This window comes from Micromys minutus, assembly GCF_963924665.1.
Source record: "Micromys minutus genome assembly, chromosome: 1".
Taxonomy (NCBI): domain Eukaryota; kingdom Metazoa; phylum Chordata; class Mammalia; order Rodentia; family Muridae; genus Micromys; species Micromys minutus.
The window spans coordinates 258,461,295-258,483,848 of record NC_137969.1 but is presented as its reverse complement, the minus strand read 5'-3'; the positions used below and the strand labels follow the sequence as shown (position 1 = coordinate 258,483,848).

Here is a 22,554-nt window from a genome sequence, read left to right as displayed (position 1 = left end):
GCCCAAAGTTGCAGCTGCCATGAGTCATTCAAAACCGTAAGAGGGAGGCTTGGCAATGGCTGGAAATAGTCTTGAGCATTAATTTGGTTTTAGTGGCAGTCTGTTTTGAGCTTAAAATAATCCTTTTTCTGCTAACTAGCAGCTGACTCACACTAATAGAAGTTGATGTTTTCAGCAACAATACATGGACAGTAAAAACCACACAGGGGGATGCTGTGCCACACCACAGGGGAATTAGTGTCCACTTTGAGCCTTACCCCAGGGCGGTAGGTAGTAACAGTGACAGGTTTCATGGTGAAGAAAGAGCACCTGAGATTTCATACCTGTGCACATGCATTTGTACACATGTGCGCACACACACACACACACACACACACCTATACCCAGACATGCATGTTCAGATGAGCACTAATATTCAGCTCATTTAGCAAGGCAACCCAACTGCTGCTGACTCAGGTATTTGGGTTCTTTCTCTCGTTAGATTCAGATCAGAGTGAAAACACAGAGTGTCTAGTTAGACTGTCTGCTGGAAATAAGTAAAGCTTTTTGAGTTTCAACAAGCCAGGAGCCAGCAGAGATCTGAGTTTTAAGGACATCAAGTCTTGCTCTGCCCGTGCTCTCCATGGTCCCTGAGTGTGTGCATTCCCTGGAGAGAGTGACTTGGGACAGGTCTTGCCACCCTACCCATGCCTGTTCTCTGCAGATGCTTCTGAACAGCAGGGAGACCTGACCAGCAGGATACAGGCTAGTCAAGAGAAGCAGACAAGATTCATATAGCTTGGCATGGTTACAGCTTCAAAACATGGTCCTGATGCTAAGTTCAAAAGCCAAGAAGGCTCCTGGCTGGTTAGCCTTCTTCACACACCTGGACCTATTTGCACACTTCAGTGAAGGACTGCCACCCTCCAGGGTCTCAAGGTTCTAGGGAACAAATTTATTTCCTTATTCCACTCACTTATTTCCTGTGAGGATATATCCCTGCTGTTCCTCTTCTGAAGGCTGCACCTCCAGCTGCAGGCCTCCACTAGGGGGTCTCTGTGCTGCCAACTTGAGGCTTTGTTCGTCCTCCCACACTTCTGGAGCTTGGCTTTGGAATTGGTCCTCAAACCTCCGAGGTTGGGGTTCTAAGTTTGGTTTCCTTTCCAATAGGTCTTTGGAGTAAGTCCGGCTCCTCACGTGCTCCACTCCGGCAGTATCTTCTTCTGAAGACAAGACCTCCTCAGGCTGCTCTGACTTCTTCATCTCTGCCCTGGAGGACTTTTCCAGAGGGGAAGCATCCGGTAATGGAGGAGACCCATGGTCCTTCAAGAGGTCCCCAAGCTGGAAACTCAGACGGCTGACCTAACAAAGAAGAGAAGAAACACCCACAAAATGACATATAAGAAGGGACTGCTGATATCCAGTACAGTGTCTGGGGAGAGACATATCTAGAGGAGACACCAGTCCGAGTGTCATTGTCACTTCACCGTGCTCTCTCCTACTCCTCCACCTTCCCTCACACACTTTACTGGAGCATCCGACTTTGTGCGTGATGTACACCGTCAGTATCTCTAATTTTAACGATGATCCACATTGTATAAAGACCCCTCTAGGAGCAAGGAACACCCTGTTAGGTGTCACAAATCTTAGTCACTGTTTACTTTTGCTGAGCCCCTCCCACATACAAAGATGTAACAAGAGTTGCTTCAAAAGTGTGAATTCAGTCTTTAAATAAAGTCCTCAAGTTTGTGACCATCCAGACCCCCTTTTCACAGACAGAGAAACTGTGGCAGAAGCTAACCTTGGACTGAGCCCATTGTGGTGACATGTACTCATTCTAATGGCGTTCTGGTTCAAGTAAAGATAAGAAGTCCCAGTCTGATCCCACCTTCTCGGTATCAGGTTTCTTGGGCACACACTGGCATCTGCAGGGGGGTTGCTGTGACGGTGGCTCATGGTTATGAACCCAGTGCTTGTTTACCCAATGCAAGCCTCATTTCATCATTGACCACATTTCGGCCTCTGCTTCATACTCGGCCTTAGAGGAGCTGGACATCAAATGATCACAGTGGAGATCAGCAGTTCTAGACTTTGAAGAAGCCCTAACCCCAGTCAAAGGTGGTATTTCCGGAAGGACAAGGCCTCCAAGGTGTGACTCATGATGTGTACAGAAGCAAAAGCCCTTATCATCCTACTGGAGTAGTTTTAACTGTGAAATTGCATTTCTGATTTTACACTAGACAGGAACTTGGGGTGTGATTTCTTTTATAACACACTTCACCAAATACATATATTTAAGCAATAGCTGTGAGGAAAATCATTCCCTCTTGACTAGAATTTATGAGTTTTCCTTTTGAATATGTGAATGGAATCATTTGATAAAGGCATTTGCTCCAATTTTGCTTTACAACAATATAAGGCAGCTGGTTAGCCAGTAGGGGCTTTTGAAAGACAGAGGATAATGATCTCTTGGATGGAGGGATCTCATATGAGGGAAAGGTGTCACTAAATCAAGCTCAGAGACTCCAACGCTCAAGCAATAGAGAAGTCAGCACAACACATGAAATAGAAAGGCACCAAAGCTCAACCAAGGCACAGGGAGGCCATGGTAGAGGCAAGAAGGCCATGAGTAGACTGTGATGGTTTCACCAAGTTCAGGTCCAGGGTGGATTCTGAGACCACACAACCTTGAAGACTGTGGGCTCTGGGTGGCATCCGTTCCACTTGCCAAATCCCAAAACTGTTTCCTGACCCACTTTCCCCATCACCACTCAGATGGAAGCCCCACTGTGGCTATGATTTCAATGTGCTGGTATTCCCCGCTGGCACTCATTAGGCACAAATCCACAAGCAAGCAAAATGTCATCAGCAGGATTCACAGAACCACATGGCATCACAGCCACCAGAGCAGAGTGCCTGCTTCGTTAAGACTTGCATTAGAGACCCCAGTATCCAAGCCAGAACCCCCTGACCTAATAAAGCTTTTGGGTATTGCTGACACACAGTATATGGGTGTTGGCTGATTAAGCCCTTACATAAGGCCTAGGCCTTTCTTAAACCCTAGACAATCCCTGTGATGGCGTACCTACAGCTGTGTGGCTGCACAGGGCACCAGAAAAGCTGGGGCAGTGTCAGGTGCTCAGGGGACAGTGTTTCTTAGCCAGAAAGCCTCAGAAGAAGTATGCAGAACTTCGTAGGTCTACAAAATGGAGCTGTGATGTTCTTATGAGAGAGGGATTCTGAGAATATTAGTTCCCTTTTTAAATTCACCCTATTTTCATGTCTCTATATAATGGCTAATTATTCATTTACAGCCTGAAAACAGATGCTATTCTATACCTAGGTCTATGCAGTTTTTGTGCACACTCTTTGGTTTTCTCAGTTTGAGGATTGCGAGGATTTGCCCCATTCTCTTTCAGCAGCTAGGAAACTGCATTTTATAAGGATGATGGATAACAGTATAGTTCTAGGTCAATATGATGTCGTCTTACCTCCTTGTATCCTGGGTCATCAGCCTCTGATGGTCTGTGTTCTGTAAAAGAAAGAAGCATGTTATCCAAGTCTCTGAAAAATGTCCACACAGGTGTCCCAGTGCATGACATGATGACCTTGTAGAACCCTCATGTGCACAGGAGATGGAACAGTATGACTACATTTCTAGCACAGAGTAACTGTGTAAACTGCAGAGCAGAGGAGGGGTTTGCTAAGCAGACATAGATGCGGCATCGTTTGCAGACAACTCTCCCGGCTTCACAGGCAGACCGGCTTGCATCCCCAGTGTTTGCCACAGCTCAGAGGACCCCTCGCCTCACCATACTAAATAGTTATAAAAGCAGACAAGTATACCCAGACGACTTCAGATTAAAGATCATGTGGGCTATTACTCTGGCCAATGGGATGCTGCCCTGTTTTTCTTTCTATTGTTGTGCGAAAATAGCAGGGCCAAAAGCAACTAGGGAAAGAAAGAGTTTATTTCAGATATAGTTTACCTTCCATCGTTGAGGAAGTCAGGGCAGGAATGCTGGGATAAGGGAAACACTGCTTCCCAGGCTTGCTTGCTAATCATAGCATGTTCCACTTACTTACTTTCTTATACAACCCCAAAACACCTGCCACAGTAGGCTGTTCCCCCCACATCAACCACTAATCAAAAAAGTGCCCTTCAGACTTGTATGTAGGCCAATCTGATGGAGGCATTTGCTCAACTGAGGTTCCCTCTTCCCAGATGACTCCCTGAAGCTTGTGTCAAATTGAGGGAAAATAAATCTAACCAGAACAGCTTCTCTAGGGTGCATAATTCAGGGGACATCTCTCAGTTCACAGGAAACTGGTGACCTGCCTCTGTTCCACAGAGGAAGGGACTCTACCTCCATCTGGCTTTCAACAGGATTTTGTATGCCTACCATGTTCAGAGCTCAGAGCCTAGAGGCCTGCCTGCCTTGAGCAGCCACTCCAGCTAAGATGGGGCATGATGCTTTCTGCTGCTCCAAGTAGCCAAGGAAGTAGATGCAGACAGTTGAATAGACCCTTTCCAGTTTATTGTTCAAACATTTGACAATGCACGCTGGTGTGACCCAAACAAAGACTCTCTCCATCACTCTCAGGTTTTCCTAGTTCTGAACCTCAGCACGCAGGAATCAAACCTCCTCCCCGAGAGCAATTTGCCATTCAATGTAATTGCTTGGGTAAGCTCAGTCTGTTAAGAAAGCTTTTAGAGGCAAAAGTTCAAACAGATAAAAATCTTTAATACAGATCCATCTCTCCAGCAGAAAGAATGCATTTATGGCCTGGTGGGTAGGGCTCTCCCCTCCCCACAGCTCCCTCCTCATCCTGTGGTCTTACCACCTGCCTAGGCTCCCACTCCAAACCCTCTTCTCCTCTTATGGGGTGGCCTCACTCTTTCTCCAAGGCCCCTCCTTCCTCTGGCCCCTCCCTGTGGCTTTTTCCGCTTCCTGTGGACACCCAGCTGCAAAGGACTCAAGAAGTAGGAGGTCACCTTGAAGCACCGCCTCTGGTGCATCTGCCTGCTCTCTCCACTGTCCCTCGGCCCCTCTCCCATGGTTTTCTTGGCTTCCCTCTGCAGGATCACTTTGTATGGCTCCGGCAATTGAATCTGCCTGCTCCTCCAACTTCAGGGAGCCCAGGCGGTCCACTTCAGCCTGTTGCTGCAGATCCTTGAGGAGACTCCGCAGGAGTGTGTCTAAGGGCACAGACAAAGTCAGAGTTAATGAGATGAGCAGCATAAGAAGTAGCTTGGCTTTGGGGGAAGGACGACATTTCTGTGTTTAGCTGGACATAGAGTCCACAGAGAAGGAAGGACTTACTGAGCGCCCAGGGAAGGAGAAGGGAGGCCTCACAAACAACTACAGGTTCAACTAGGGAAACGCTCCCATCTCATCGGGAATCTTTCAGGTTAGCGACAAGCAATCATATCAACAAGAATGAGCTGTATCCATCTCTCCTAGAACAGTGAGCAATTACAGGGAGAAGGGAGACTTGGGCTCATACCCCACTGTCTCACTCGCAGAACCAATCAGATGCTGCCAAGATGGACAGCTTTCATACTTCTTGAAGCTTATGGGGACAAGCGTCAGCCAGGCACTCCGAGCAGCATGAAGATGCATCCTGTATGGATACAGAGCCTGGTGGTCCCTGTGCTGAGTGGGAAGCAATCTCAGAAGGCAGGTTCCCTACACAGCCAGCCAAACCTTTGCTGGGAATGAGTACTCACACAGGGGCTCAGGAACTGTCACTGGTGAGAGACCAAGGGAAGGTGGCATAAAACACACACCATTTGAAGTCCCCCACCTCCACCCTTTGCTATCTCTAGCTAACATCTATTCAAGTCAGCTGTGGCAGGGAACCAACTATAAGGCAGGAAGATGATGTTCTTAAAAAAAACTTTTTATGTATGAGTCATGTTTGGAAATGAATATTCAACACAACTCTATATTCCCCAGGACCCCGACTAATCCTATGGCAGTGTGGGAAAGGTCAAGGTGCCATGGTAAGAGAGGTGGAGAGACAGCTTACTTGAACACAGACCTAGTTTCTGGGTCCATCTTCTGTCTCTGCTTTGGGCTTTGTATTCAAATAACAGTGGCTATATGGTACTTTTACAACGAGAAACAACACACAAACATTGTCTGAGACCCAACATATGCTTCTCTATGCATGTTTCTCATTCCCCCTCTTCCCACCTCCCTCTCTCTCCCCCTGCCCTTCCCCTTCCTTCCTTCTCCCCCTCTCTTCCTCCCTTCTTTCCTCCCTGCTTTGGCACAAGACCCCATTGTCTTGGCCCCACAAGTGTCAGGCATCCTCCATCACAGACAGACTTAGGTTGGAAAATCAAGGTTCCCCTGCACCTGCACAGTTTTGCTTCTGAACAATTTTTAAACCCCAGTGTGAGGTTGACTGCAGAAAAGTTCCCTCAAGCTCAGAGTCATTGGTAGTGGTTCGAATGTAAGGACATAGCATACTGAGGGGTATGGCAGCTCCCCTGAAGTCCATGTGCAAGTGTACTGTGGATGGGCATGCAGGGATAATGCCATGTGAAGGGAGGAGGGCCAGCGCCAAGAAAAGACAGGGTGTGTAGTGGGACGTGCTGGGAGTCTCTTTTGCCACTGTCTCATAGAGCCCCATCAGCAGTAAACAGACACACACAAGACCTCATATTCAAGAAAGAGACACCAAATGACAGTGCTCATGAAAGAGCAATACCCCAAGAGGATCAGGACAATACAGAAGTCTAGCTGGTGCTGTAAAATTCTCCAGTAGGTTGTCAGCCAGTCCAGTTCCTGTGTGTACGGAGCCAAACACCAGGTATAGTGGCTTGCACACAGGGGAGTTGAAGTTTGACCTTGACTTTTAACAAATGAAAGAGACTATGGTTAAGGATACTCAGGCTCTCCACACAGGCAGGAGGGGAAACCCAGCAGGGATATTGAAGGAAAGAGAGACTGAAGAAAGAAAACCAGTGAGTGGACTGACCATAGGGCAGAAGCAGGTGATTAGGAGCAAATCTGAAAATAGCAAAAGATATACAATGGAAAGATTACAGTACAGGCTGGGATGGGCAGGCCACAGCACATTACAGCATAGGGGAGGGGGTACAGGAAACAGCTGGGTTAACTGCAGGTCATCACCCCTCTCTGCTCCTCCAAACCCAACCCCACACTCCCATACCTGGCTCTGCAGCAGATCACCTCTTATGCAGTTCCTCCATCCCAACCCCTCCCCAGATGCCCATCTCTTCCCTCCATTCCTCCAAGCTCAATCTTCATGTCTCTTCCCCAGTTTTGTAGAAGACCACCTACTATGGTCTCTCCTCACTATCTGCCCCTATTCCCAAGATACTTATCAGATCTCAGTAGCACACCCTGCTTTTCTTTGTCTTGTGGACCCCTTCTCTGTATCCCCAAGACCATTTTCATTCCTCAGTATCACCTTCTGATACGCAGGACCCCCAGTGACCACAAATACTAGGACTCTAGAAGAATTTCCTGCCAGGAAACACACAGCTATGATACTATCCTAAGAACCAAAAAAGGAAACAGAAACTAAGCAACAAAATATCTACCTAACAAAAAAGACCAAATATCAACAGCTAGAATGACACTTTCCCCAATCCTAGATGCCTAGAAGCCAACATAAAAACACAACAGCCAGGGCAATTACCATAGCAAGCCTGAGAATTCCAACATAACTGAAACACAAGACAAAGTCCTTAAATCATCTTCTATGAATATAAGAGAGGGAAAATGTCTGAATCAAAGAAATCTATGGTTTCCTCCTACAAACACTGGGAGGAAATGAACAAAACTCTTAAAGACCTAAAAGTGGAAATGCAACCAATAAAGAAAACCCAAACGAAAGGACATATGGAAACTCAGAATTCAAGAACTCAAACAGGAACCTCAGAGGGAAAGTTCACCAACAGAATCTGAGAGAGAGAGAGAGAGAGAGAGAGAGAGAGAGAGAGAGAGAGAGAGAGAGAGAGAGAGAGAGAGAGAGAACACAGAGAATCTCAGGCATCGAAGACATGATAGAAGAAATGGATGCCTAAGGCGATAAAAACATTAAACTTACAACATTTCTGACACAAAACATCCAGGAAATATGGGTCACCATAATACCAAATATGTAATAAGAATGGAGAAAGAGAAGAAACCAAGGAACCATTTCAACAAAATCATAGAAGAAGACTTCCCTAACCTAAAGATGGAGATGCCTGTCCAGGTACAAGAAGCATGCAGAACACCAAATAGACTGGGCCAGAAAAAATATCCATTTTGAATATAGATACAAAAATACTTGCAAACTAAAACCAAGAACACATCAAAATGACCATCTACCATAATGAAGTAGAGTTCATCCCAAGAGATATTAGGATGGTTTAACATGTGTTAAGCTGATAAATGTAATCCACCATATAACAAACTGGAAGACAAAAAGCACATGATCATCTCATTAGATGCAGAAATGACCTTTGGCAAATTTCAACATTGTTTCATTGTAAAAATGCTGGAGATATTAGGTATACAAGGGACATATTCCAAAATAATAAAAGTAGTTTACAGCAAGCCTATAAGTAACATCAACCTAAATGTAGAGAAAGCAATGCCACTAAAATCAGGAACAAGAAAACACTGCCTATGCTCCGAATTCCTATTCAATGTAGTACTTGAAGTCTTAGAGCAGTGAGACAAATGAAAGAGATCAGGAGAATATAAATAGGAAAGAAGAAATCAAAGTGTTCGTGTTTGCAAATGCTATGACAGTATACATAAGTGACTCTAAAACTCGACCAGGAAACTCCTACAGCTGATAAACGCTCTCTCTAAAGTGGCTGGATACAAAATTTAATCACAAAGATCAGTATTCCTCCTATATACAAGTGACAGATGAACTAAGAAAGAAATCAGGACAAAATCTCCTTTCTCAATAGCATCAAATATTATACAAAATCTAACCAAGTAAATGAAAAACACCCACAGATACCGAGGTTGTCTTTATAATCACTGAGGCTAAATCACTTTCTTGGGTTAAATAATCCCAGCACTATATGGGACTCCATTCTCTCCTTCTGTGTCCCAAGCATGTATGAAGTCTCTGAAATCACAATGCCCTTCCTGTGGCGCAATGTCCCTTAGGGCTGTAGAACTGGGTTATCAAGAGGAAGGGATGACTAGACAAGTGGAGGACTGCCATGTCCCAAAAGAGACTTCACATGGCTGAGAAATATGAAACTCTGGCATAGATTTGGGAGTCCCACATGAGGGATGACCTGAGTCTTATTCCGGAATTCAGGGAGTTTTGATCTCATGGTGACTATTCTTTTATTGGACAATGGAAGCCAACAGAGCATATATTGCCATCCAGTAAAGTCATACCCTAAGGCCTCAGTATATCACAAGCATGGTCTCAGTGATGAGCTAATGATATGGATTGGGTATGCCCATCATTGCCCATCCCTGTGGAGAGCGGGTGTGGCAGCAGTCCCAAGATGACGCTTGGGACTCCAGCCTAGTCTTGTGACTAGAACCTGACTTCCTCCTGCCCCCAAGATTAGCCACTCCCACCATGCGAGCTGTGCAGGAGCACCCATGACTCGAGATCAGGCCAGATGACGCAGACCTATGAACTGCAGCCACGCAACATGGACTGAGGAGGTGGAGATGAGAGAGGATAATAGGACTGTGCTTGGGGGCGGAGAAAGGAGAAAGTGAGACAGAAAGGGACAGAAAGATTTTCACTGGCATGCTGTAATGTTCCTGAATAAACCGCTTTGAGAAGAACGCTGTGTAGTTGCTCCTTTTCTGCTGGTCGGAGACGGTAGCGACACGTCCCTTCTCCCACTCCAGTCTTGGATAAGCATTTGGATCTCTGCAATAAACTTCAACACCAGCTCACTCACTGCAACCCTTGATCAAGTAACACAGGACCCTGGTTCAGTTCTTAGCACTTACACTGTGGTTCACATACGTACCAGCTCTAGCTCCATGGGATATGACACGCTTTTTGGCCTCCAGGCCTGCACATTTTTTACATACAAAAATGCAGACAAAACATATAAATACTCCACCTACTTAGCAATCAATAAATCCAACAAACCATCCATCTGTCTCCACGCATACATCCATCCTCTGAAGCACTGGGATCACAGGATCACACCACCACACCTGGTTTACAATCCTGATGGTTGGCCTGGCACATAGATTAAGATTGCTTATGATATACACTAAGTCTTTCTAGATTTGGAACATTTTGGGGTGTGTATAGATGTGTGTATGTATGTGCAAGCCTATGTCATAGATGTGTGGTATGCATTCATTTATATTTGCATATATATGTTATGTGTATATGGTATGTATGGATGTTTGTGGTATTATATGTATATGAATAACATTACAGTCTTCCATAAAATCACACCCTTAATTTTCAATCCTTTCTTCAGAGCCTGATGGAAGAGGATCTGGCGTTATAGGTCAGTTAGACAATACAACAAGTTTGTGTCTCAAAACAAAACAAAGAAAACAAGCCCCATGAGATGACCAAGTGACATTTCCCACCAATATTTCTTCTCTTAAAATAGACAGATATTCAGGCTGACTGTCACCTCACCTGTCACACGTTTCAGTGTTCATGCAGCAACTTTCTCTCCAGAATTTCGACTAAATAGCCTCCAAACTTTTGCAGAATGATCTATTTGTAAAGCGTTGTGTGTACCTCACCTGCAAACTGACAAATTGACAGAAATGGGAAAACATCTTTCCTAACTCACTGCAGACCTCTAAAGGATCATGAGTCTAAAGCCCTCCACTTTTTAATTTACTTTTAGAAATCTGTTACATAGTTTATTATCAAATTAACGTGTTGAGTTTTAAAAGATAAAAATCCAAATTACACCTTATCAGGGGTTGGTGCTTACTGTTTTAACTTTGGAGTCTAAGTTATAAAAGAGAAAGTATAAATTGGGTATTTATTAAAAATTAATAAAATATGTAAATGAGATAAAGTAAAAAGTAATTAAAACATTTTCTGGATATAAGTTAAATCTCATTATAAGCACACATAATTTCATTCCAATTATGGAATGAAATTGGTCTGTGTCCCTGAAGTACAGTATACAGATGAGTACAATCCTATATCGAGAGGCTATGTGTCCAGAAGGTTCTACCCTCTGCAGCATGGATACTGGAAAGGGACCGTCTATGTGAGACCCAGCACTGCCCTGAGAGCACTTTCCAAGGCAGGAAAGAACATTTGTAGGTCAATGACTATCTGTTTACAGGTGTTGAATAAACCTTAATGGTTTCTAGTGAGCACCAACAGACAAACAGCCTAATCTGCATAAGTGGTCCCTTCCCAAGAGCCTCCAAAACCACGGGGCAAGTGTCAGTTCTCTGAACTCAACCTGTGGAGCCTTTCCTGGGAGCTCAAAGACAAAAGGCTTGACTTCTTGGCTGATGCTATCTCAGCATTAGGTCAGCTGTAATGCCCAGGACCCTGATGTGACATTTCCTACTGCCTGCTCCCAGTTCAGACATTCCTGAGCATCCCTGCAAACACCAGGACTCACAGCTGGCCTCTCCACTGTTCTGGACAGATGATTTCCCCTTCAGATGCAAATTAATCTCCAGTTCTTCACTGTGCTGTAATAAGTAGGTACCTCCTAGGATGGGATGGAAGAGTCGGGGGCAGGCATTGCCTTGGTGGTGTCAGACACTGCCTTGTACCCTGCAGCTCTGACAAACTGGAGCATTTAAGTGTGGACATCCCTTCCTGCTCTCTCACCAAGCTGGCTCTCTCGGCTCCCTCAGGTTACCTGCTCTCTGAAAGTCCAAGACCTCTTCCCATTCTCACCAGGAGGTCCTCTCTAGCTCTGCAGCACAGAAACACAAGACAAGGAGATAAAAGGATGCTCCGACATGATGTCCAGGTCAATGATAAAGCAGGTGGGACAACAGGAGAAGAAAGAGAAAGTCTGTTGAAGGCAAGCAGGGAATCCCCTGCCAGACTGGATGTGAGATGGGGCAGAAAAGTGGGGACCTAAATTGGTTGTGGCCAAGCTGTGGGAACTATGGAAGGATTGGGTCCAGCATGGGGGTAGGGGGTAGAGCAGAGAATTCATAACAGCCCAAGTACCCTTGAGGAGATATTGTCATGTTTTCTTTCTGCTAGAAACAATGTCAGGAGTTCCTGCTACTTACAGACAAGTTAGCTGTGGAGAGCTCCCAAACATTCACAAGCAATAGAATTCACTCTTCCAGACAAGCATCATGACGTGGGAAATCAACTTGTTCTAGAGTCGCCAGACCCAGGTCAAGCCCAGCTCTGCCATACATGTCCCCAGGGATGTAGGATACCCATCCAACTTCCTGAAGCCTCTCAGTGATTTTTACCAAAATGAGGCTTTGAGAAAACCTAATGCATGGAATCAGGAAGGTTCACTTCCATGTGGCCAACACCCAGCACGACTATCCAGAAGGTTTGTTTTTACCTTCTGCCCTGACATACAACTTTTCAGAAGCACACTCTCCGATGGTCCCCATTCAGTTCTTTCTCATCTCATCAAAAGAGAGAGGAAATGTGGAGGCAGTGTGGAATGGTGCACACTCCATCCATGGCCTTGTGCTCTGAGGATAAAGGTCACATAAAAAGAGAAATGACCAACAGTTATGTCCACAGCCATGGCAGAGCTATGAAACAGACAATTCCATCTTCCAGATGGGATAAAATGTAGCTTCTACAAGTGCTACTTATTATCTAAGAAAGTATTTCCCCATGTGTGCACACGGTGAATATAGCTTTAGGAGCACTTGAGGGACACCTCGGGAGGTTCTAGGTTGCTGGTTAGCAAACAGGGAGGCGTAAAACAGAAGCCGTCCCTACAGAACAGCTATGAAGTATGCACCAGGCATCTTCTGCCTACTCTAAGTATCACAAAGGCATCACTGTCAACCCCTTTAGGGTGACACTGAAAAAAAAAAAAAAAAACGCTTCTCTAAAAGCCCAGCTGCCCCCTGGAAGACAGAGTACAGCCGGGCACAGCCAAATGCCGTCAAAGCAGGCCTACCTCTGTTCTGTGCGTTGAACTACACATCTCCGAGCCCTGGCTAGCTCATAATGACATTTTAAGTAGCTTTCAGTGCTTTGTGTGGGCTCTAACAGAGCAATTACATGAAATGTCAGAACATCAAATACGCAGTCCCGGAATAGGAGAGCACCTTACAGTGACTCCGTATGCACAGCTGCGCAGGCCTGACCTGCTAAAATTATATGTCTTCTCGGGGTTGCCCAAACAAAACGTTACATGCTTTAGTGAGCAAGTGATAGCACACAGACGACTCACCGCAAACCTGCTTCAGTGAGCAAGATGTGAAAAATCACGCATAATAGTGCTTGCTCCGGTAGCATTCAGGAAGGGTGGTTTACCTTACTTTCTATATTCAGCCACATTCCACCTTTGCCATTCTGCACCATCAGCATCCTCATCATCATTGTTCCTTCCTGTCACCATCACTCATCACTGGCATCCTAACCACCACCACCCCCACCATCATCATCATCATTACTGTCAGCCTTACCTTTACTACCCCACATCCACCATCCTTACCACCTTTAGTACCATCCTTACCATCACTATCACCATAGCAACTGCCTTTACCAGCACCATGATCACCATTAATCTTGCTTCCATCTTAACCACCTTAATCATCATGACCACTGTCCTCAGAATCTCCATCATCACCGTGACCACCATCACACTTTAACATCCTGCCATTGTCACCCTCTTTGCTACTACTACACACCGCCTTAATAATCATTTCATTATCACCATTGGCATCTCTACAATGGCCTCCATCATCACCACCACCACCACTACCACCATTGTCATCATCAGCTCTAACACCCCCATCATCCTGAAGAACTGTCCATGCCTCTTTTGTGTGGAAGACACATAGTCCATCGGATTGCTGAAGTCCCTTTAAATGTTGAACCTAACAGTGGAAAAATGTCCTCTCTACAGTTTGCAGGGTGTATTGTAGTTAAGTGTCATTCATTTCTCAGAGATAGGTATAACCAGATGCATGCTGGGACAGGTGCCGATTGTTTTTAGGGTGTGTTTCATAGGACTCTCCATTCCCTGTGGTTATGAGGGAAAGAAGGAAAGTACTACATATGGACCTTTGGTAAGGAATGGGAGAATAGAAGCCAAACTGCTCTGTGCAAGTGTGTGCCTGTGTGCATGCATGAACCCCGGGGGGAGGGGTGGGGGGACTTGCTCTGTTCCTTTCTGTTTTGTTGTCTTAAGACAGTTTCTCACCAAACCTGGAGTTCAGCCATTTGGCTCCAGGCATTCCCAGTCTGCTCTCACAGCTCTGGGTTTACAGGGCCATCCTGGCCATCCCCGGGTTTCCAGTGGATGCTGGTATCTGACTTAAGGTCCTCATGTTTGTGCAGTAAGAACTCTTACACAATGAGCCACCTGGCTAGCCCTGCAGTTTGAAAATGTAGAACAGCAACACCAAAAATGCATATAGAACCTTCTGCTACTTAAGTTTTTGTCCAGGGACTAGGGAGGGCTTGTCCAAGTGTAAGAGAAAAGGGGCAAGTCATGCGGACCACTACTACCTAGTGGCAGAACTCGGGGAAGAACATCGTTAAGTCCTGTGAAGTGTGGGGACCTCCCACATCTTCCTGGGGGAACTACAATGTATCTATTATCTATTATCTCTCATGCATCTATTATGCAAATGCATATGCTTGTTACTTTTGCAGTGGGTTAGGCACACAACCAAGAGTCTTTTACCAGGGCCCATTCCTGGCAATAGAAGTTTCACTTGGTATAGGGCGTCTAACTGGGGCATTGACTGCACTGTTCTATGGTGATACCATATATGCATATATAAAAGAAATCAGAACTGTGATTTTAATGACCAAAATCCAGGAGCTGTTAGCCAGAGCAGAAAACTGAATAATGGACCACTCAGGCCATTTGCCACTGGGAACAGCAGAGATCCAGGGATGCAGACCTGATGAGACCGCACTGTGAGTGGCCAGGGCACAGACAGGTCTGGGCCGAGCATGCAGAAAGCGCCTCCTCTCCAGATTGAATAAGGGGAGCAGGAACCCTGGAGTAGTGACATGGTATCCACCCAGAAAGCCATCGTGTGTGGATCAAATGCGCAGGCCATTTGTCACTGGGTACAGCAGAGATCCAGGGACACAGGCCTGGTGAAACTGCAATGTGAGTAGCCAGGGTGCAGAGAAGGGTAGGCCTAGCACACAGTAGGTGCGGCTCTCCAGTTCGTCCAGGGGAGCAGGAACTCTGCCACAGGGACTCGGTGTCCGCCCAAAAGGCCCTTGCATGTGGACCAAATGCTCAAGCCATTTGCCACCTAAAACAGCAAAGATCCAGGGACATAGGACAGGTACACAGGAGAGACAAGAACCAATCACTGACAAGACCATGTATAATCATAGACAACAAGATGGCAAGAGAAAAGTGAAAGAACTTACCCCATGGAAACCAAGACAGCCTGGCAACACCAGAACCCAGCTCTCCCATTACAGCAAACAGCAGAATGCCAAACACTCCAAGAAAAGAAGACTCAGACCTAAAATTATACCTCAAAATAATGATGGAGATCTTTGAGAAAAGCGTGAATAACTCACTTAAACAAGACCGGTAGGAAAACCATAAACAAATAGAAGCTTTTAAAGAGGAAACACGAAAAACATTCAAAGAAATGAAAGAACTAGAAGAAAACAGAACCAAAGAGATGAACGAATTAAAAAATGAATTGAAAATGGAAATGGAAACAATAAAGAAAACACTAAAAGAGACAACCCTGCAGGTGGAAAACCAAAAGAAGAAATCAAGAGTCACAGATGCAGGCATCTCCAAAAAACTACAAGAGATGGAAGAATCTCAGGGGTCGAAGACAACATTGAAAACATAGACAAAACAGTCAGAGAAGATGCATAAATCAAAAAACTCCTAACCCAAAATGTCCAGGAGATCCAGGACACAATGAGAAGACCAAACCTAAGGATAATAGAAATAGAAGAGGGAGAAGAATATCAACTAAGAGGCACAGTAAATATCTTCAACAAAATTGTAGAAGAAAATGTCCCTACCCTTAAGAATGAGATGAACATGAGCAGAAAAGAAGCCTTCAGAACTCCAAATAGAGTGGACCAGATCCTACACATAATAGTCAAAACGCCAACTGTCCAAAAAAAGGAAAGAATACTAAAAGCAGTAAGGGAAAAAGGTCAGGTAACATATAAAAACAGACCAATCAGAATCACACCTGACTTCTCAACAGAGACTATGAAAGCTAGAAGAGCCTGGACAGACATCATGCAGACCCTAAGAGAACACAAGTGCCAGCCCAAGCTGCTATACCCAGCAAAACTCTCAAACACCATAGATTGAGAGACCAAGATATTTCAGGATAAAACTAAATTTATACAATATCTGATGACAAACCCAGCACTACAACAAATTATAGGTGGAAAACCCAATACAAGGAGGGAAACTACATCCTAGTAAAAACAGGAAAATGCATAAGCAAGAAAACCAAAAGAAGAAAGACACACAGGCACAATTCTACCTCTAAAAGCAAAAATAGCAGAAAACAGCAACCACTGTTCCTTAATATCTGTTAACATAAATGGACTCAATTCCCCAATAAAAAGACATAGGCTATCAGACTGGATACATAAACAGAATCCAGCATTTTGCTGCATACAGAAAACTCATCTCAGAAACAAAGATAGACACTATCTCAGAGTGAAAGGTTGGAAAAAACCTTCCAAGCAAACGGCCCCAAGAAACAAGCTGGAGTAGCCATTCTAATATCAAATAAAGTAGATTTTCAACCAAAAGTTATCAAAAAAGATAAGGAAGGACACTTTTTACCCATTGCAGGGAAAATTTATCAGAAGGAACTCTCAATCCTTAACATATACGTTCCAAATACAAGAGCACCCATATTCATAAAAGAAACCCTACTAAAGCTCAAAAAATACTTTGGACCCCACACAATAATAGTGGGAGACCTCAACACCCCACTCTCATCAATGGACAGACTATGGAAGGAGAAACTGAACAAGGATGCAGTGAAACTAGCAGAGGTTATGAACCAATTGGAATTAATAGACACCTACAGAACATGTCATCCTAAAACAAAAGAATAAACCTTCTTCTCAGCACCTCACAGTACCTTCTCCAAAACTGACCATATAATTGATCGCAAAACAAGCCTCAATAGATATAAGCAGATTAAAATACTCCCATACATTCTATAAGATCACCATGGACTAAGGCTTGTCTTTAAAAACAACAAAGACCAAAAAAAAAGCTCATATACATATGGAAACTAAGCAATGCTCTATTAAATGATAGCATGGTCAAAGAAGAAATAAAGAAAGAAATTAAGGGAGAACAGGGCTCAGCCCATCTGCCACCTGGACCAGCAGTTCCCAAAGGTAAGGGCCTGATGAGAAGTTGATCCGAGTAGCCAGGGGGCAGATAGATCTCTGCCAAGTGTGCACGAAAAGCACACCCCTGCCCTGCCTGATCCAGAGACCAGGAACCCAGCATTGGGGACTCTGTTTCCACCAGGTGGCTTTGGAGCATAGAACAGGGCTCGGACCATCCGCCACCTAGACCAGCGGAAATCCAGGGACACAGACTAGGTACAAGGGAAAGGCAACAACATATCACTGACAACAAGATGGCAAGAGGAAAGCGAAAGAGCATATCCCAAGGAAATCAAGACAACCTGGCAACACTAGAACCCAGCTCTCCCATCACAGCAAACAGCGGAATGCCAAGCACTCCAGAAAAAGAAGATGCAGACCTAAAATCATACCTCAAGACGATGATAGAGATCGTTAAGCAAGAATGGGAAGAAAAGCAAAAAGAATTAGAAGCTTTTAAAAAGTAAACAAGAAAAACACTCAAAGAACTCAAAGAACTAGAGGAATACAGAACCAAAGAGATGAAGGAATGGAAGAAGGAATTTAAAACGGAAATTGTCACAATAAAGAAAACACTAAAAGAGATAACCCTAGAGGTAGAACAACTAAAAAAGAAATCAGGAGACACAGATGCAAGCATTTCCAATAGACTACAAGAGATGGACGAGAGAATCTCGGGGGCTGAAGACAACATTGTAAACATAGACAAAACAGTCAGAGAAGATGCAAAAACCAAAAAGCTCCTAACCCAAAATGTCCAGGAGATCCAGGACACAATGAGAAGACCAAACCTAAGGATAATAGGAATAGAAGAGGGAGAAGAATATCAACTAAGAGGCACAGTAAATATCTTCAACAAAATTGTAGAAGAAAACGTCCCTATCCTTAAGAATGAAATGACCACGAGCATAAAAGAAGCCTTCAGAACTCCAAATAGGTTGGACCAGAAAAGAAATTCCTCCCGACACATAATAGTCAAAACACCAAGTACCCAAAACAAAGAAAGAATACTAAAAGCAGTAAGGGAAAAAGGTCAGGTAACATATAAAGGCAGACCAATCAGAATCACACCCGATTTCTCAACAGAGACTATGAAAGCTAGAAGAGCCTGGACAGACATCATGCACACCCTAAGAGAGCACAAGTGCCAGCCCAAGCTGCTATACCCAGCAAAACTATCGATCACCATAGATGGAGAGATGAAGATATTTCAAGACAAATCTAAATTTACACAATATCTGACCACAAACCCAGTACTACAACGAATTATAGGTGGAAAACCCAATACAATGAGGGGAAATACATCCTAGTAAAAACAAGAAAACTCTGAAGCAAGAAAACCAAAAGAAGAAAAAGACACAGACACAACTCAAACCACTAAAGCAATAATAGCAGGAAACATAAACAACTATTCCTTGATATCTATTAACATAAATGGACTCAACTCCCCAATAAAGAGACATAGGCTATCAGACTGGATACATAAACAAAATCCAGCATTTTGCTGCATACAGGAAACTCATCTCAGAGACAAAGACAGACACTATCTCAGAGTAAAAGGGTGGGAAAAAAACTTCCAAGCAAACAGCCCCAAGAAGCAAGCTGGAGTGGCTATTCTAATATCGAATAAAGTAAATTTCCAACCAAAAGTTATCAAAAAAGATAAGGAAGGACACTTTTTACTCATTACAGGGGAAATCTGTCAGGAGGAACTCTCAATCCTTAACATATATGCCCCAAATACAAAAGCACCCACATTCATAAAAGAAACCCTAATAAAGCTCAAAAAATACATTTCACACCACACAATAATAGTGGGAGATCTTAACACCCCACTCTCACCAATGAACAGATCATGGAAATAGAAACTGAACAAGGACACTATAAAACTAGCAGAGACTATGAACCAACTGGAATTAATTGATATCTACAGAACATATAATCCTAAAGTAAAAGAATACACCTTTTTCTCAGCACCCCATGGCACCTTCTCGAAATTGACCACATAATTGGACACAGAACGAGCCTCAATCGATATAAGAAAAAAGAAAAGAAAACAAAACAAACAAAAAAAAAAAACTATTATGCTCAATCTTTACACACCAAGAAAATGTTGACTAATTCCGGGTTACATCCTGTTTTACATGTACTTTTTGCTCATTGTAACTAGTAAGACCTTAATGCAGAGTATCAAACCTTAAAAAAAAAAAAAAAAAAAAAAAAAAAAGGAAAAAAAAGCCAAGCAATGACAAAAATGATTTGTATACATTTATACAAAAATGTTTAAATTTTTTTCGTTTATCTTTGTTTTTTTTTAAAATAAAGTTAAAAAATAAAATAAAATAAAAAGGAAGAAATTAAAGATTTTCTACAATTTAATGAAAATGAAAAAACAACATACTCAAACCTATGGGATGCAATGAAAGCAGTACTGGGAGGAAAATTCATAGCTCTGAGTGCTTCCAGAAAGAAACTGAAGAGAGCATACAGTAGCAACTTGACAGAACAGTTGATCACACTAGAACAAAAGGAAGCAGATACACCCAAGAGAAGTAGACAGCAAGAAATATTCAAAGTTAGAGCAGAAATTGACCAAATAGAAACAAAAAGAACTATTCAAAGAATCAACAAAACCAAGAGTTTGTTCTTTGAGAATATTAACTAGACTAACTAGAGGTCAAAGAGAGAGTATCCAAATTAACAAAATCAGAAAGGAGAGTGGAGACATAACAACTGAAACTGAGGAAATCAGGAAATCATCAGATCCTACTACAAAAGCCTAAACTCAACAAAGCTGGAAAATCTGGAGGAAATGGATGAATTCCTAGACAGATACCAGATACTAAAGTTAAACCAGGACCAGGTAAACCATCTAAATAATCCTATAACACCTAAAAAAATAGAAGCAGTCATCAAAAGCCTCCCAACCAAAAAAAGCCCAGGTGCATATGGGTTCAGTGCAGAATTCTATCAGACATTTATTGAGGACCTAATACCAATACTCTCCAAACTATTCCACAAAGTAGAGTCAGATGGAACACTACCTAACTCATTTTTCCAGACCACAATAACCCTCATTTCTAAACCATACAAAGACCCTACAAGGAAAGAGAACTTCAGACCAATCTCACTTATGAACATTGATAAAAAGATATTCAACAAAATTCTTGTAAACCTAATCCAAGAGCACATCAAAACAATTATTCACCATGATCAAGTAGGCTTCATCCCTGGGATGCAGGGATGGTTTAATATATGGAAATACATCAAGGTAATCCACCATATAAACAAACTCAAAGAAACAAACCATATGGTCATCTCACTAGATGCTGAGAAAACATTTGACAAAATTCAACACCCCTTCATGCTAAAAGTCTTGGAAAGAACAGAAATCCAAGGCCCATACATAAACATAATAAAAGCAATATACCGCAAACCAATAGCCAACATCAAAATTAACGGTGAGAAATTTGAAGCAATTCCACTAAAATCAGGGACTAGACAAGGCTGCCCACTCTCCCCCTACCTATGCAACATAATACTGGAAGTCCTGGCCGGAGCAATTAGACAGCAAAAGGAAATCAAAGGGATAGAAATTGGAAACGAAGTAGTAAGAACATCACTATTTGCAGATGACATGATAGTGTATTTAAGTGACCCCACACTTCCACCAGAGAACTCCTTAAGCTGATAAACAAGTTCAGCAAAGTGGCTGGACACAAAATTAACTCAACAACTCAGTAGCCTTCCTATATTCAAAGGACAAACATGTGGAAAAAGAAATTAGGGAAAAGATACCCTTCACAATAGTCACAAAAACTATAATATACCTTAGTGTGACTCTAAGTAAGCAAGTGAAGGACCTGTATGACAAGAACTTCAAACCTCTAAAGAAGGAAATTGAGGAAGGTCTCAGAAAATGGAAAGATCTCCCATGCTCATGGATTGGAAGGATCAACATTTTAAAAATGGCCATATTACCAAAAGCAATCTACAGATTCAATGCAATCCCCATCAAAATTCCAACCCAGTTCTTCACTGAGTTGGAAAGAGCAATGTGCAATTTCATCTGAAATAACAAAAGACCTAGAATAGCGAAATGCATCCTCAACAACAATAAAACATCTGCGGGAATCACTATCCCTGACCTCAAGCTATATTACAAGGCAATTGTGCTGAAAACTGTATGGTACTGGTACAGAAATAGGCATGTGGATAAATGGAATAGAATAGAAGATCCAGAAATGAGCCCTCACGTATATGGTCACCTGATTTTTGACAAAGGAGCTGTAAACATTCAATGGAAAAAGGACAGCCTATTCAACAAATGGTGTTGGTCCAACTGGTATTAAGCATGCAGAAGAATGAAAATAGAACCTTTCTTATCTCCTTTTACAAAGCTCAAATGTAAGTTGATCAAAGATCTCCACATTAAACCAGGTACACTGAAACTATTAGATGAGAAAGTAGGGAAAACCTTAGAACATATAGGCACAGGAGAAAATTTCCTGAACAGAACACCAATGGCTCAAGATATAAGGTCAAAGATTGACAAATGGGACTTGATGAGATTACAAAGTTTCTGTAAGGCTAAAGACACTGTCAAGAAAAAAACTGGCAGCCAACAGAGTGGGAAAAGATCTTTACCAACCCCACATCAGTTAGAGGCCTATTATCTAAGGTATACAAAAAACTCAAAAACCTAGACACCGGAGAATAAAACAACCCTATTAAAAAATGGGGTACAGACTTAAAGAAAAAGTTCTCAATCGAGGAATATCGAATGGCTGTGAAACATCTAAGGAAGTGCTCAACATCCTTAGTCATCAGAAATATGCAAATCAAAACAACCCTGAGATTCCACCTCACACCAGTCAGATTGGACAAGATCCAAAACTCAGATGACAACAGATGCTGGTGAGGATGTGGAGAAAGAGGAACACTTCTCCACTGCTGGTGGGGTTGTAAACTGATACAACCACTCTGGAAATCAGTCTGGCGGTTCCTCAGAAAAATGTACATAGTACTACCTGAAGACCCAGTTATTCCACTTCTGGGCATTTACCACAGAGACGCTCC

At 43.1% G+C, this 22,554-nt stretch overlaps 1 protein-coding gene across 1 annotated transcript in view; it reads right to left on the bottom strand.

Moving 5' to 3' along the window:
* PTPRN2 (protein tyrosine phosphatase receptor type N2) overlaps positions 1 to 22,554 on the bottom strand; it is a gene marked incomplete at both ends in the record, with an annotated part of 697,231 nt that overhangs the window by 371,888 nt on the left and 302,789 nt on the right. Inside the window, 3 exons of the mRNA XM_080936716.1 lie at positions 956 to 1,341; positions 3,471 to 3,511; positions 4,976 to 5,179. Coding sequence (XP_080792842.1) covers positions 956 to 1,341; positions 3,471 to 3,511; positions 4,976 to 5,179 — 631 coding nt within the window. The remainder of the gene's footprint in view (positions 1 to 955; positions 1,342 to 3,470; positions 3,512 to 4,975; positions 5,180 to 22,554) is intronic.